Below are 16,095 nucleotides of genomic sequence, written 5' to 3' on the forward strand. Positions count from 1 at the left end.
AGCCAGATATCCAGACGTGCAAAAATGAGGAAGTGCTAAGAAAGGCCACATAGCTAAGCTTAACATTGGTCCTCAGCAAAACTCTGGTTCAGATTATAAAACGAATGTTTATGAGAACTTCTGGGGAAAGAAGAGATATCTGGCACGAACCAAGAGGAAATCAAGGGAAACCATTCTTTTTTGCATAAAGTTTTTGGGCTTGTAGATTAGAACATATTTCATTCATGAAATTATTTGGTGAAATCTCTTGGGTTGTCCTTGTGAGCAAGGTATCAAACAGAATGCAAATTTCGTGAAGTACCACTTGTGAGGACATTGTCTCAAGAATCTAAGAGAATACCTACTTTTAGCATCAATAAAATCCAGATCATTAAAATGGACTCACTTCCCAGAGTTTTCACATATGAAAATAAAATATTTTAGAAAATACTTAAAACCAAAAAAACACTTAAGCTCTGGGTAGCGAGGCAGACATTATGCTTGAAAGCTCATGTTTTGTGCCATGCAGCTTTGCCTGTGTGTGAGACATACTGATGAGCATTCATGGTTTAAAAGTCAGATTCTTTCTACTGATACTGGTCAAGTTCTCACTGACTAATTTGTACTCAGTCACTTTTTTTCTTTTTAAGGAACACAGTGTTAGAAGAGCTAATAGATGACAATGCTAATAAACTGATAAAACCATGTCCCGTTTGGACTAAAAATACCATATTTTGATATCTTTAGCAATTTAGTTTTCTAAACATGATTAGACATATTTTAAAAATGCACAGTTTGAAAAAACAAAACAGAAAGCATGGGTCTTAGTTGACCTCTAGCCAGATTGCTCCTGGCCCATCACAGTGACTAAGCATTTATGAAAGACTGGACCGTCTGAATGCTTTTGCTAAGGAAGACACAAAGTTAAGTAACTAGAACTAGATGCATATTTTGACCAGTTGTCTTTAAAATGTTTGCCTGAGTCTTAAGTGGAAAGTATTTAAAACAAAATGTAAAACGAAAACCTCTTCCAGTTCTAAATCTTCCTCTTATGCTAGCTTAAAAATTGTGATTTATTCTGAATATATACAATGAAATATTCTGAATGTGCAACTACTTTGGTCTTTGAAATAAATCGTTTCATCGCCATTTCATGCCACAAGAAGCTAATTGCTCTTTAGCTTGTTGGCAGATGAACTAAACAGAGAAACAGGAAAACAGGAAAACAAATGCTGTGTTAAATAACACTCAATAAGTAAACATCTACAATGTGTTTCCTTTCAAAGCTATGGTGTCTGTTAACTTAATTCCTTCCTTCCATATAGCCTTAAAATAAGGGTAGCTATAAGTAGGGGGTTGTCATTAAGCTTAATTACTGTCCGTAAAGGGTGGATGATAAAGGTAACAGGATAGAGGCATGGCTTCTGTGGAATGTGCTTTACGAGAAGTTTCCAAAATCCCACAAGTGAAGACCAACAGTAGAATGCAGTGTCACATTAGTAAATGAATAACATTTCATTTTTCTCTTACTTCCTTATGTTCCATTAAATCTTGTTTACTTTTCAAAGGAGGAAGAAGAGGGAAAAGCCATAGAAGAAGACATTGCTGTGAATCCTGGTAGAGACAGCGCTACAAACCAAATAAGGAGAAAGGAAGCCCAGGTTCCTACCACAACAAACTACAGTCGTGTAGGGACCACGTACAATGAGGCCAAGACTAACCGATCCCCAACAGGAGGAAGTGAATTTTCTGGAAAGGGTGATATTCCCAGCACATCTCTGGATTCCACGTCCCATCCGGTCACTGAATTAGCCCCAGGAAAAGACGTTGCTTTGATTTCACAGACGGTGTCCCAGCGGACGCCTCACACTCTGGGAGGCTCTCCCGCCTCTTCCAGCGAGGGCTCTAAAACTGTTCTCAGGTTTCCGCACATGAACACATCTGGGACTGTAGAATCTTTGAACACCGTTTCTGTAATGGAATCTGAAGAGGTATCTACTGATATCGGTGAGGATGAAAATTTACTGACCGACTTCAAGCTTGACCCAGGAGGCGATGATTCTTCAGGCTCCAGTCCGGCAGCTTCTGCCACGCCATTCATCTCTGAGAGCGTATCCCATGGGTATATGTTTCCTTCAGAAAACCCAGAGGCAGTCACACATGATGTCCTTCTACCTGAATCTACAAGAAACGCTTCAGAAGATTCAGCCTCATCAGGTTCAGAAGACTCTCTCAAGGATCCTTCCATTGACGGGAACGTGTGGTTTCCTAGCACTACAGATGTGACGCCACAGCCCGATGTTGGGTCAGGCAGAGAGAGCTTTCCCCGGGCTAATCACACTGAGATACATATTGATGAATCTGAGGAGACAACTGAGGCCCCTTCTCCAGGCCCACTGGTGTCTCAGGGTCCCTCAGCCACAGACATGGAAATGCCCCATTATTCTACCTTCACCTACTTCCCGACTGAGGTAACACCTCATGCTTTTACTCCGTCTTCGGGACAACAGGATTTGGTCCCCACGGTCAGCGTGGTTCACTCGCAGACAACTCAGCCAGTATACAATGGTGAGACACCTCTCCAACCTTCCTACAGTAGTGAAGTCTTTCCTCTAGTCACCCCTTTGTTGCTTGACAAACAGCTCCTCAGCACTCTCCCTGCTGCTTCAAGTAGTGATTCGGCCTTGCATGCTACGCCTGTATTTCCCAGTGTCGATGTGTCAGTTGAATCCATCCTGTCTTCCTATGATGGTGCACCTTTGCTTCCATTTTCCTCTGCTTCCTTCAGTAGTGAATTGTTCCACCATCTGTATACAGTTTCTCAAATCCTTCCACAAGCTACTTCAGCTGTTGAGAGCGATCAGGTGCCCCTGCATGCTTCTCTGCCAGTGGCTGGGGGTGATTTGCTAGTAGAGCCCAGCCTTGCTCAATATTCTGATGTGGTGTCACATCAGACCACTGCTCGTGCTGCTCCAGAGACACTGGAATGTGGTGGTAGTGAATCTGGTGCCCCTTATAAAATGCTTATGTTCTCTCAAGTTGAACTGTCCAGCAGTGATGTCCTGATGCATGCACACTATTCAGGGCCTGAAACCTCGTATGCCTTATCTAATAATGAGGGCTCCCAACACTTCTTCACTGTTCCTTACAGTTCTGCAATACCTGTGCATGGTTCTGTTGATGTATCTCATCAGGCTTCCTTGCTTAGCAGCGCTAGCCACACACCGATGCCTAAGTCTTCATTAGGAACCCCAGCTGCACCGTTGCCGCTGCTCACTCGTGGCCTCTCTGGTGACGGGGAGTGGTCTGGAGCCTCTTCTGGTAGTGAATTTCTTTTACCTGACACAGATGGTCCGACAGCCCTTAACATCTCTTCACCTGTTTCTGTAGCTGAATTGACATATACAACACCTGTGTTTGGTGACGATAATAAGCTGCTTTCTAAAAGTGACATAATATATGGAAATGAGACTGAACTGAGCATTTCTTCTTTCAGTAAGATGGTTTACCATTCTGAAGGCACAGTCATGCCCAACCTGTATGATAATGTAAATAAGTTGAATGCATCTTTACAAGAATCTTCTGTTTCCATATCTAGCACAAAAGGCATATTTCCAGGGTCTCTTGCTTACACTGCCACTAAGGTTTTTGATCATGAGATTAGTCAAGTTCCAGAAAATAACTTGTCAGTTCAACCTACACATGTTGTATCTCAAGCATTTGGTGACACTTTGCTCAAACTTGTGCTTAGTGTAAACTCAGAGCCAGCGACCTCTGACCCTGCTTCTAGTGAAATGTTATCTTCTTCAACTCAGCTCTTATTTCATGAGGCCTCAGCTTCTTCTAATACTGAAGTATTGCTGCCACCTTCCTTTCAGGCTTCTGATGTTGACACATTGCTTAAAACTGCTCTTCCAGCTCTGCCTAGTGATCCAGTATTGGCTGACACCCCCAAGGTTGATCAAATTAGTTCTACGGTATTGTGCCCCACGGCATCAAATTCTGCTTCAAGTGAAAATACGCTGCACTCTACATCTGTACCAGGTTTTGCGCCTGCCTCTAATATACATGCTGCTTCACTTCTCGGTTTAACCATTTCTTATGCAAGTGAGAAATATTTTGAACCAGGTTTTAAAAGTGAAAGTTCCCAGCAACTGGTACCTTCGTTGTACAGTAACAATGAGATGTTCCAAACTGCTAGTTTGGAGACTAACCATGGCTTTCCCCCAAAAGGAAGGCATGCATTTGCCACTCCTGTTTTATCTGTTGATATGCCACCAAATACACTTATAAATAAGCTTACATATTCCAATAAAGTTTCCACCACCAGCAAGGTTTCTATTACCGAGGAGGTATTTGCTGGTTTTCCTGAAACACTTGTAACTGCCGATCATTCTGTTCCTTTAGGAAATGTGTATGCTTCCTTTACAGCTATTTCTCCCAGCAAAGATGGTTCTGTAGCCACAACCAAGTTTCTGTTTCCTTCTAAAACGACTTCTGAGCAGGTTCAAAGTGCCCTATCTGATGGTGATTTAGTGGGTGGTAGTGACGATGGTGAAGGTGGTGGTGGTGATGATGACAGAGATAGAGACGGCTTATCCATAAATAAGTGTATGGCATGCTCCTCCTATAGTGAATCACAGGAAATGGTAATGAATGATCCAGATGCCAAAGACAGCAGTCTTGTGGATCCAAATAATCCAGTCTCATTTTCACTATCTGAGAATTCTGGAGAAGAAAAGAAAGTCACCCGTGTAGTATCAGACAGTCAAACCAATCTGGAGAGAAGCCCTGATAAATCACCACCAAGAAATGCAAGCCCCCAACAGCCCAGGGATGGCAAATGGGAAGATGACACGCAGACTGGTGACGTCCTGCCTCCTTTCACCCCAGCATCTAAAGCATGGGCAGTTCTTACAAGTGATGAAGAGAGTGGATCAGGGCAAGGAACCTCAGATAGCCTTAATGATAACGAGACCTCCACAGATTCCAGTTTTCCAGATGTTAGTGAAAGAGATGTTGCTGAGGTCCCAGAAGCAGGTGACTCAGAAATAACTCCTGGATCCCCACAGTCCTCAACACCGACTGTTACTAGCAGGCACTCAGAAGTAGTCAACATTGCAGAGGCAGGTTAGTTATGGATCCAAGGGATAGATTGAGGTGTGATAGACTGTGGTGGTTTTCTTCCTCAAAAATGACAAAAATCATGGGAAGTGAAATTCGGTAAAATGGCACATCATTTTTTTAATTCAAGATATTCAACTGAATTGATTAGTTTTTAAAGAATGATTTTATTCATTACTTCAAATGGATATCTGACATGTTCTGGTTTTTTATTTAATTTTCTTCAAAATAGATGAAACAACTTCTGTTTACCACCAATTTTTCATGTTCTACAAGATGCCTATTATATGTGGGAACAATTATATGTGCATGATACATTTTTAGTATACTGCTTTTTAAATGATAGATTGGAGTGTGGCTAATAGATTATCTTAATTTTCCTGTTTACTTATGTTCTAAAAAAAGTTGTGACCTAATTCTGTTGAATTATAAAATGAATTCTAAATCTAACAGAAATATGATATATGCACCTCCATCTGACCCACCCCATGGAAGGGGTTAGATAACTGCATGGTCCACGTCAGCTTAGAGAGCTTTTTAAAAAAGTTCTGTTGCTGAATTTTGAAAGTTAGTGGTATGATTTTTTTTTTAATTGTCTCTCTTTGATTACCTTGTTTCCTAAAGAGGGCAGTGTGAACTAACAAAATACATTCTACTTTGTACTTGGGGTTTTACACCTTTTTAAGAAGTTAAATAATGGGCATTAATATGCATAGTATGTATAGGTATTGTATGACACGATGTAAAACAGTAGAACATTTTCTGTAGAAGTGCATTTCATTTGTTAATGTATCTTATGCAAATTAGTTTATTGGCCAGTTGTTTCTTAAAGCAGATCACTTGCAGCATATATCATACAGATGTTTGCTTTACATGTCAATAGGGAAAAAAGGGGAAATTAAATAACACTAAGCATATGAAATACTAGATAATTTTGTTGAATTGATCAGAATTTTATAATCTTAAATTTTAAGGCATTTATAAATTAACAATGATAATATTTCAGTCTTTACAGTAAGTCAAAAGATAGGCTAAAGTAGTATCTTGCACTCTTACTGCATAAAAGTGGATATGTATAATCCAGAACATAGACACCAATCACATGATATTTTTCCTTTTTGTTATTTTCACCCCTTGAGTTACCTGTTTCCTTTCAGTGCAGCAGCAATTAAAAGTTTGTACATTTTTATAGAAAAGTTTTTCAGCCTTCTGACTTGATACCTACTTAACACTGCATTACAGTTTACACACTGACACTCTGATATGTGAGAATGAATAAGTAATCCATGGGTCACTGTATTCATTAGTGTTGCCATGTATATGAATTGTTACTGGCTTCAACCATGGTACTTTTAAAAAATATTTATTAGATTCATTTTAAAGGAAAACATCAAGGATCCATCTATCTTCTTACAAGGGAGTGACATCATGAGGCATTCTTGCTGTGTTATGCTGTTATGGAAAGAATGTATATATTGCAAAATGCCAAACCTACATTTATTCACTAAAACTTAGCAGTTTGTCTTCAATGCACTTACTAGATTTATTTAATTATTAAGAGTATGTTCTCTCACTGATGAGGCAAAAAAAAATATGAATATAACATCCAAGTCATCAAACATAATTAATGAAATAAATAAGATCAAACAAGATTAGGGACAAATTCTTGCCTGTTTTTAAAACTGTATCTAAAAAAACATATGTAGTCTTTTATCCAATAATTGAATATGCCTCTATATCAGTCTTTTCAGATGAATTTGGAAAATTATAATTTTATTATATACTCTAGAATGTAGAATGATTTACATGTCTCTCAAAATAAAAGAGATAAGAAAAATATTAGTATCTGCAGCTTTTGAATGCATTAACTGAGTCCCAGAGGCATTAGATTACTTGATCCAGATCACACAGGGCATTAATACAAAACTGAGACTGGAAATATGTGTTATTGGTGTCTGTCTATACTTTTATGATTGAGGACAATAAGATACATATAATGCTTAATTTGTAATACCAAAATTATACTGTTTTATTCTCAGAACATACTTTAAAAAATTAATCTTAGTGCTTTATTATCTAATCATCTATTAGTATATTCTTGTGCTATCATTTAGGTAACTCACCTACACTACTGAGGCACATCAAAATAGGTATTCGTGTCTCAACTAATGAGTATAAAAGTCAGTACAACTAGCTCTTCCTCACAGTGTACAAAGCAACCAGTTGATTGTACTTTCATGGCGTATCTCATCTTGTATAAAATACCTAGGTTTCATAATATGTAGTTACCATGAATTGTCACTCTAATTCCCTAATTAAAAAGTTTATTTTAAACTCAGACCTCCCAGAGAACTTAAATGAGAGAAGTCTACACACAAAACTATATGTCTACATATAGTGCATGTCTATAGTGTATGTGATATGTATAATTTGTCTATATATTTTTATATATATCACACATATATGTGCACATACATCTATATAAATGAGATACATATATCTATATGTAGCTACATATACCTATACACATATTGTTATGAGTATTTGTGGTCATTGAAGACCTTTGATTATAATTATATAAGCTCACTTTGTATATAAATTAATGTACATCCTTGGATCTCAAACTTTAATGTGGATCCAAGTTACCCAGAGGACTTGTTAAAACATGGATTGTTGGGCCTTACCCGTGGTTTCTGATTCAATAGATTTGGGCTGGTTGGGGTGGGGACCAAACTTTTCATTTTTCACAGGATGTAAGTGAAGCTGATGCGTTACTGGGGACCACCCTGCAAGAATTACTGATACAGATAATAATAGATATAATATTAACCACCATTTGTAATTTCTAGGTACTAGGGACTTTGCTAGGCAGGTTTTTTCATTTATTACAAAATTTCCATTTAGGTAACCGTAGTTACAATAGAAAAAAAATGTAAAGCCTATTATGTATAAAAGAACATGCTTTCCTAAATTTCATGAAGAAATTCTCAGTGCAGTCACCATCAGAGATTATTTAGACTTCCAGGTGAGCATCACACAATATGTAATGACTTGAGCTTCTCCCACAAGAACATTAACTATTAACTACACCTCAGGGATCAACTGATTTATAGTATTTCCATTTATATGATTTTGTGATTTTTAGTCTTATAATTTTTAGCCATGCCTTTGAATTTCACCTTTTTCTACCAAAAGTATCTGTAATTATAAAAACAAACACCCCTTGGGTAATTTGAATGTCATTTCTACTCCACTGATACATTTCCTGTATGAGTGGATGAAATTCTTGACCCTTTCTACCTCATCTCTCCTTACAGAAGGAAGCTGTCATTTCAATTCTTAAGTTTGCTATGGTTAGATACATTTAAAATATATATAAAAATGCTGTATTTATGAATTTATTCAAATTCAAATTTATTTTTAAACTAAATTGACTCCCTTAGTCTCATATCATTGATAGTAAGATACTTGGTATAAATAGCAAATGTGCCAAGTGTGTAGGAAGCCGTGGAGACTTTGGGGAAACTTAAATTCAGTTCTTCCAGAACTTCAATAGGTAGAAGGTAAGGTTCATCCCTTGTAGCAGTGTCAGAATATCATCACGGTAGAGCAGGTCCAGTGTTCAGTCATCCTGGTTTCCCACTACACACACCTCAGTGTAGAAGGAAGGGTTGTGACCGATCAGTGATACCCTGCGGTTCTAAAACTCTTTTTATAACTTAGAAGGATAGTTTAAGTGGCTGTAATTTTGGAAGTGATAGAACAATAGTGCACCTGATCATTGACCAAAAAAAAAAATCATTTTCCATCTTTAAAATTAACCCAAGGACAGAATTTAGACTTTTTTTGTGACATCCATATTTGAAAAGAATTTCTTAGATCTATATATTCCTTCAGTTCATGTACAATAATATTTTTATTCTTGATAAATAAAAACTCTCAATAAGAAGGGCATTCAAATAACATTTTAAAAGCAACCTTGCTTTTTAACTTTAAACAGTTTTCTGGATTGAAGGTTAATCCTAATATAAGAAGGGTTACCCTAAGATTCTCTCTTCATGAAATTATTAATTGCTCCCAATTATTTATATAACTGCAGGATTAAAAATAATTCTGTTAAAATTAATTTGGAATATCAAGATTATATATGGTAATTCAGTAAGTGGAATTGTTTTTCCTGATGATTTTATTGTAAAAATGGATCATTTTCTTACTTTAATACTTCATTTCCCTTTTAACAAGCTTTTCAAGGCAGTGTTATGCTCACTTCTTGCCACAGCACCCCTATCTGGGTACCAGTTTCTGTTGGGATATTACTATAGTTCTTCAGCTCTGATAGCGTGCCTTACTTTTTAAACTTCACTTTACTTATATTGGCTTATGACCATAGACATTCTTTGCATCCCAAAGTCGAACTTTTAAAGGTAAGCAACAGCGATGAAGGTTGCAATTATTCAGTTGAAGAATGTTGTGGCTTTTCCTTAGGCTTGAATATCAACTCTCTCAATTTTCTCCGACTACAGAGGCCAGTAATAGTAGCCATGAGTCTCGTATTGGTCTAGCTGAGGGGTTGGAATCCGAGAAGAAGGCAGTTATACCCCTTGTGATCGTGTCCGCCCTGACTTTTATCTGTCTAGTGGTTCTTGTGGGTATTCTCATCTACTGGAGGTAAGTGGAGTGTGTGTTTGGACATAGATTTCATAAAGCTCACATTGTGCCTGTCTTTTACCTGAAAGTTCTTCCAAGCATATTCAAAATTCCTTTTACTTGAGAACTACCATTAATTTATCCAAGTAACTATGAATAAGGTAAACTTGTGAATCCAAAGACTTTATAACAAAACACTTGATTGTTCCTCATAATTCAGACAAACAACAAAAGGTGAAATGGAGGAGCTTTGGCTTCAGTTGGTACTTAATACAGTATTTTGACAGTTGTAGTTTTCATGTTAATCTAAATAACGTTCAAACATTACCTAAGCATTCAACATACATCTAAGTTTCTCAGCTTAAATGCTCTTGCTCTTATAATTTCAAAAGTTATCATTTAGGGAGATGATTTTCATGTAGTAAAAACAGTGGATTTTGTACGAGGTGCCTATCTACTGCATTCTAATAACAAAAACGACCCCAACACAAAATCAAGCAATTAAAATATCTCCTAATTAGAAAATTAAGGTAATGACTACATTAAGGTGCATGGGGTTTTAAAATTCATTGTAATTTGCCTTGAGGATGAAATACAGTTTCACTCTCATCAATAAACTATTAAAAACTTTAAAGGACAAGGAAAATTGCACCCATCATAAGCTACCCATCCTATACCAAACAGAACATACTGCAAGTTTACTAGGAACATAATGCAGATCAATATAACTGTCATAATCGTGTCTGTTGGGACTTTATGATGATAACAGGAATCATAGTTTAGGACCTAAGTACTTATTTTAAAGGAGAATTTTGTTCAAAAAGTCTGTAATTCCTTTTTGTTTAACATCTTTATAATTTCATATCACTAATCTTTATGTGTTATCTCCAAATATATTCTCTCAGTTTATTCAAAAATATTTACTATGTTTATTAACTGTTTCTCATTTGCCTATTACTATGTTAACTACTATGGGAAAATATTGAAAATGAATGAACTAATGAATGTACAGACAAACAAATGAATGGGAGTCATTGCAGACAAGAAGTTTATGCTTATTGAGAGTTCCCCATGAAAATTTTATAAGATATTACACAAAAGTGTATACATGGCAGCTGAAATCTTTAATGCTCAGGGTGCTCAAACAACAGGGATCTTGATATGCCAGAAAGGACAAGGTAAATATGCAATGTAAGGTTTGAGCTAGATAGGACATGGAAAGCAGAGATAAGAAGGGCATTCCGGGAAGGGACACACAGGGTTGACCAGGAAGCAGGAATAAGCTGGGTCTACCTGAGACAGTGGGGCGGGAGCATGTAGTTACATGTAGTTGGACATTAGTTGATTAAGGTAGAATGTTTTCATGACCAACTACATTTCATATCTGGCTTTCTGACATAACAAACTACAGAGTACAGAGAACAGATCATGCTTTGCTGTCCCATGTGAGTTAGGCGTCTATTTTGTCCATAACATGATGCAAACCAGGCTGCTTTCTTCATTGATTCCTATAATTGCCAATGATTCATTTTACAGAAGATTTCCATGCCCAGCCAAGCACCATGAACACAGAACATAACCCATAAATGTTTGTTCAACAAGAATTCATATTGCTTTTATCTCTATTCTCCACTGGGCTTCTTGGCCAAACTTCTTACCAACATTGATATCATGTTTGTTCAGATTACTGGTTTATATATAATCTGATTTTCCTGCCGAACCAGTTTTTAAAGTTAATGGGAATTTGGGTTAAAAATTTTTTTAATAAGATGGAAAATAAGACCAAATTCTATTTCACAGTAAACAGTGTTAGAATAAGGTTCCAATAAAAATTTCAGATGGTTTATAGTTATAAGATTGAAATAATTAGAGTGAGTCCTTTAATCTGTTATTTAATATTTCAGGTTTGTTTTTTGCAAAGTTGAAAATCAATGTCTTCTATAATATGACTTGATATTTCATGGAAAATTTAAATCTGGAGTATTTTTTATCTTCTGTACATAATGGGTCATCCCATCTGTATTATGTGGGAATAAAACTAAAATTACCAGTTGAAAATATTAATTTGACCTTCACCAATAAGATATTTCTCTTTTCCTAAAAAATAATCCTTAAGTAACTTGAATGCAATGTGCTTTCGTTTAAAATATGAGCACTCTGATGGCTTTATGTATATATTTTTTATCTATCAAATGTTCTGATAAAATCTTCACTTTCTTATTTATCCATTTTAAAATGTAACATCTCTCCTGCTCACACCATTTGAAGTTAATTCCCTTCAAAATGCAACTTTTTTAGATCATAATACACTAGGGGTTTTTTGCTAAATCACAAGATGACAATGTTGACATATTCTTCAAGACTTGTGTGAAATATTCAAATTCCAGTGTAGGTGCATTTGTAAACAACATGATTTCACTAGCCAATATGGCATTAGACCTTTATGGAAGCTATAGCCTTTGAAAAGGTTTTAACAAAAAATAGCATACAAACGAGGGTCCTAATAGTAAAATGTCCTTATGAGGTTTTCCAAGTTCGTATCTTTAGACATTTTTCCTAACTTTTTAGGAGAAAAAATAATCTCGAAGAGGTATAATTAATCCTCTCTTTTGTCTAATTTACTGACTCAAAGAAGTCTCCCAAACATTGAGAGAGAACATGGTGTAGCAGGAAGACAGAACAAGTTAAAAGTGATAAATGCTGGTACCCTTTCCTAGTTCTGGCTTACATTTGCCACATTGTCTTGACCATGTCACTCACCCAACTAGAAATTCGTTTTCCTCTTCTTACCATTTGGGGAGAGGTTCACTCGATCGTCTTTAAATTGAGTCAGACCTTCTTTAAGGCTTCTGTGATATAAGGCAGCATAATGAATATTGTTTCCTATCTGTATAAGAACCTAAAAAATAGAATAATAATTACACATTTCTAGCTTTCAATCCTAAATACCTTCTGTGATGAAAAGGTGTAAATCAAATAATCAGATTAACATTGATTGATAGGACCTGTGTCTACAAGTTGAAAACAGTCATCACTTTTTTCATGATGGCTGAGTGATAATTAGCAGGATACATAGTTATCAACACTTAGCGCATAGATGTGAAGAAACTCACTGCTTATACAGAACAGATGGACTATAGATATTTAATCTTGTCAAACATTAAATAATATGCCTTGAAATTATTTTCCAGATGTTTTAAGGTGTCATTTACATGAGCCAAATAGTAAGTTTCCAAGATACAAAATGACTTCAATAAGGAAGATTTTTAAAAGTTCTTTTTAAAGAAGACAAAGGGCAAATTTTTTAGAGTTTACATAAGAGTTAAGACCTAAAAAATATCAAAGGTGTATTCAACAAAACAACATGTATCAAAAGCATCATAGCAAAGAACTCTCTCTAGACACAGCTGTTTTGTCTGGAGGGAAAAAAGCAATCTGAGTCCTCTCTTCATTTTAAATTAAAATTTGTGGGTCACTTAAGGTAGCTATGAACCTGGAATGGAGGCCTCCTGGTACCATGCCCCTTTTAACTAGAATGGCTTTACCTGAGTCGGACTATAGTATAAAATATACTGGAACAATATACACATGACCATCATCCAGAATGTATCCTATGCTATTTTACTTTAAATTTTTCCCACTTACAAACTGTTTGGTATGATGTTAAGTTTCTTTTGTTACTTGCTAATGCAAGTAGCATAATTGGACCACTTATTATCTAAAAGCAACAAATATTTGATTACATAGCTAAAAAGAGTAGAGTTGGTATTTATGCAGCTACTCTACTGGATGTTAAACTTGTTAAACCTCAATACCAATGTGTTTAATTTACCTGTTTCTATTCTGAGGTGCTGCCTTCTTCCTGTTCTCTCAGACACACCCTCTATCTATCCATCCATCCACTTTTCTCTAACCATATATTCCATTTCCTCATAAATGGTGTGAGATGCCAAGTTATCCCATTTGAGGTTCAAGTAGGCAAGAGAACCTAAGATACAGCTGAATTACATGGTTGGTAGGATTCATTTGCTACTGGAAGTCCATCTAATTATTCAACATTTAACACCTAGTATAGTCCTGGCTTGTATTAAGAGTTGGGTGTACGTAAATCAAAAGACATGGCCCCATCTTTTAAAAATGTAATGAAGGTACAGGCATAAAACACATAGATTGTAAAATAATTACCCTAACCACTAAGTAATAAAAGTATTTGAAATAAAATAATGTAGAATAATGTCTAGGAAGTGAAGGGCATCCTTGGATTACTTAAACATATTTTTTAAAACAATATAACGGTGAGTATGAATGGAAGTTTATGTTGGGTGCAGTGAAAACGAGAAACTGGAGTGCTGCAGTCGGCCTAGGAAATAAGAGACTGTTGCACAGAGACCATACCACTGAGCTGTTTTTAAGGAGAATAGTGTTTGCCTGACATATTAGTGAGGCATTTTGGTCAGGAGAACCATGTGTCAATCAGGGAGGAGAAATACTGTGTTAGGACAGGACAAGGTATGTTCAGTGATCTACCACGTGTTTGTGTTATCAGAGTATAAACTTCAAGCAGAAAGTCAAAAAGGGTGAAGGCCACAGATAGATAGGGTTTAAGTATTGAAAGGTTGATCTTGGGCACCATAATCTAAAAATCTGTCAAGTGTAGACTTACAACCAATGTGTCAAAGTAACAGGGAGATAAATTTTTGACTCAATATGAAAAAATATCCATAGCAAGAGGCATAACAGGAACAGGAAAGCCTCAGTACTGTTTGGAAGTACTTAGAAGGGAATGAGTTTTGAGTTAGTATAAGAAAGGTCTACCAACTAAAGATCACTTATAAAGAAGTGAGCCCTTTGTCTGTGAAAGTATTCGAACTGGCCTTCCTTGTATGTCAGAACCGCTATTGAAGGGATTCTCATATCAACTACGATATTTCAGTAGGTCCCTTGTGGCGTTTTACAACTTTAGGATTCATCAAAACATGAACAAGTCCTTTCACTGGCTTGTGTAACCATATTTTAGAAGGATCAAAGATTTTAATTCTGTGATCTTCAAAGCAATATCTAGTGTTTCCATATCAATGTGTCAGAAATGCTACATCTCCCTGTACACAAAGAAGCTGAACTTCCCATGTAGTTTCTGCTCTAGTGTGATTCAGTACTGCTCAAATGTGGACCTTCAGTTAAATAGTTTCTTTATCATGAGACCTGGGGCCCTCATCCCTTCCATTCCTCTTTAGTCTGCCATACTCTTTCCACTTTCTAGGATATGAATGTAGCTCGGGGTCCCTTTGACACTTGATTCTGCACCCACTAGTCTCCCTCCTACACCCTGTTCTCTCTTGAAGACATTCTTGTGTTCTCTTGATTAGCTATGTTCCCATAGGTTTGTTTACCAAAGACTTGTTGCCATTACAGCAGAGGGCTAGTTTTTCCTACGCACATAGTTGCTTTTGGATTCTTTTGCTTGTAGCATAAAAGTTGTAAACAGCTTATACTTAGAGCGGTGAATTCATTGAACAAACATTTGGGGCACACAACATGTTAGATACTGTTCTTAGCACTTAGGACCAGCACTGCATTGATTGACAAAGCATTCTGCCTTTTGTGGGGCTTACATTCTGATGACAGGACCAACTGAAAACATGTAAGACAAATTAGCAAATACATAAATAAGACATTTCAGACAGCGATAAACACCACAAAGCACAAAAAAGGGCTAAGAATAGTGGTCAGGGAGGATGCTCCAGGGAGTGGCATTCGAGAAGGACAAAAATGATGGGAAGGAGGCAGGTGGTCAGTACAATGTCTAGAGTCGAGGCCTTGAGATGGTACTGATGGAGCCTTTTCCAGGGAGAAAGACAGGACAGTGTGGCCTGGAGCCTAGTGGCTGAGGGAATGAGTGGTAAAGGTGGGGACCAGGCCACAGAGGGGCTTATAGCCCTTGCTGAAACAACTGATTATCATTCTAATTCTGGTGGGACGCCACTGAAGAATTGTGTGCAGGGAACTGATTACTGACAAAATAGCCGTCAAGGTGTGTCATGGAAAAGAGTCACTGTTACATTAGAGCTCATTAGGATACCTACCTTGCAGTTTGAATCTTGAAATGGAAAAAGATTGGCAGTCCCACTCAAGCAGATATTTCTATTTAAATGGAACCACTCATGAGTAATATTTCAAATTAAATGAGCCACATCAAAGAGTGTCATTAGCAGTTTTAATTATCTAATTTTTTAAAAATAAGGATGGTTTGCATGAGTGTGTGGCAGCAGTCAGTTCTCTGCTCTTCTCCATAGATGGTAGTGTGCTCTCACCAGATGTTACTCTTGTTATCTGAATGAAAATAGA

At 36.8% G+C, this 16,095-nt stretch overlaps 1 protein-coding gene across 4 annotated transcripts in view; it reads left to right on the plus strand.

Moving 5' to 3' along the window:
* Positions 1-16,095, plus strand: part of PTPRZ1 (protein tyrosine phosphatase receptor type Z1) — a 160,128-nt gene that overhangs the window by 115,184 nt on the left and 28,849 nt on the right. For 2 of the 4 annotated variants that reach the window (XM_036905647.2, XM_036905649.2), the window contains exons 12-13: positions 1,548-5,109; positions 9,627-9,771. In XM_036905647.2, coding sequence (XP_036761542.2) covers positions 1,548-5,109; positions 9,627-9,771 — 3,707 coding nt within the window. The remainder of the gene's footprint in view (positions 1-1,547; positions 5,110-9,626; positions 9,772-16,095) is intronic. The other 2 variants (XM_036905650.2, XM_036905651.2) reach the window with 1 other exon arrangement.

This window comes from Manis pentadactyla, chromosome 7 (assembly GCF_030020395.1).
Source record: "Manis pentadactyla isolate mManPen7 chromosome 7, mManPen7.hap1, whole genome shotgun sequence".
Classification (NCBI taxonomy): Eukaryota; Metazoa; Chordata; class Mammalia; order Pholidota; family Manidae; genus Manis; species Manis pentadactyla.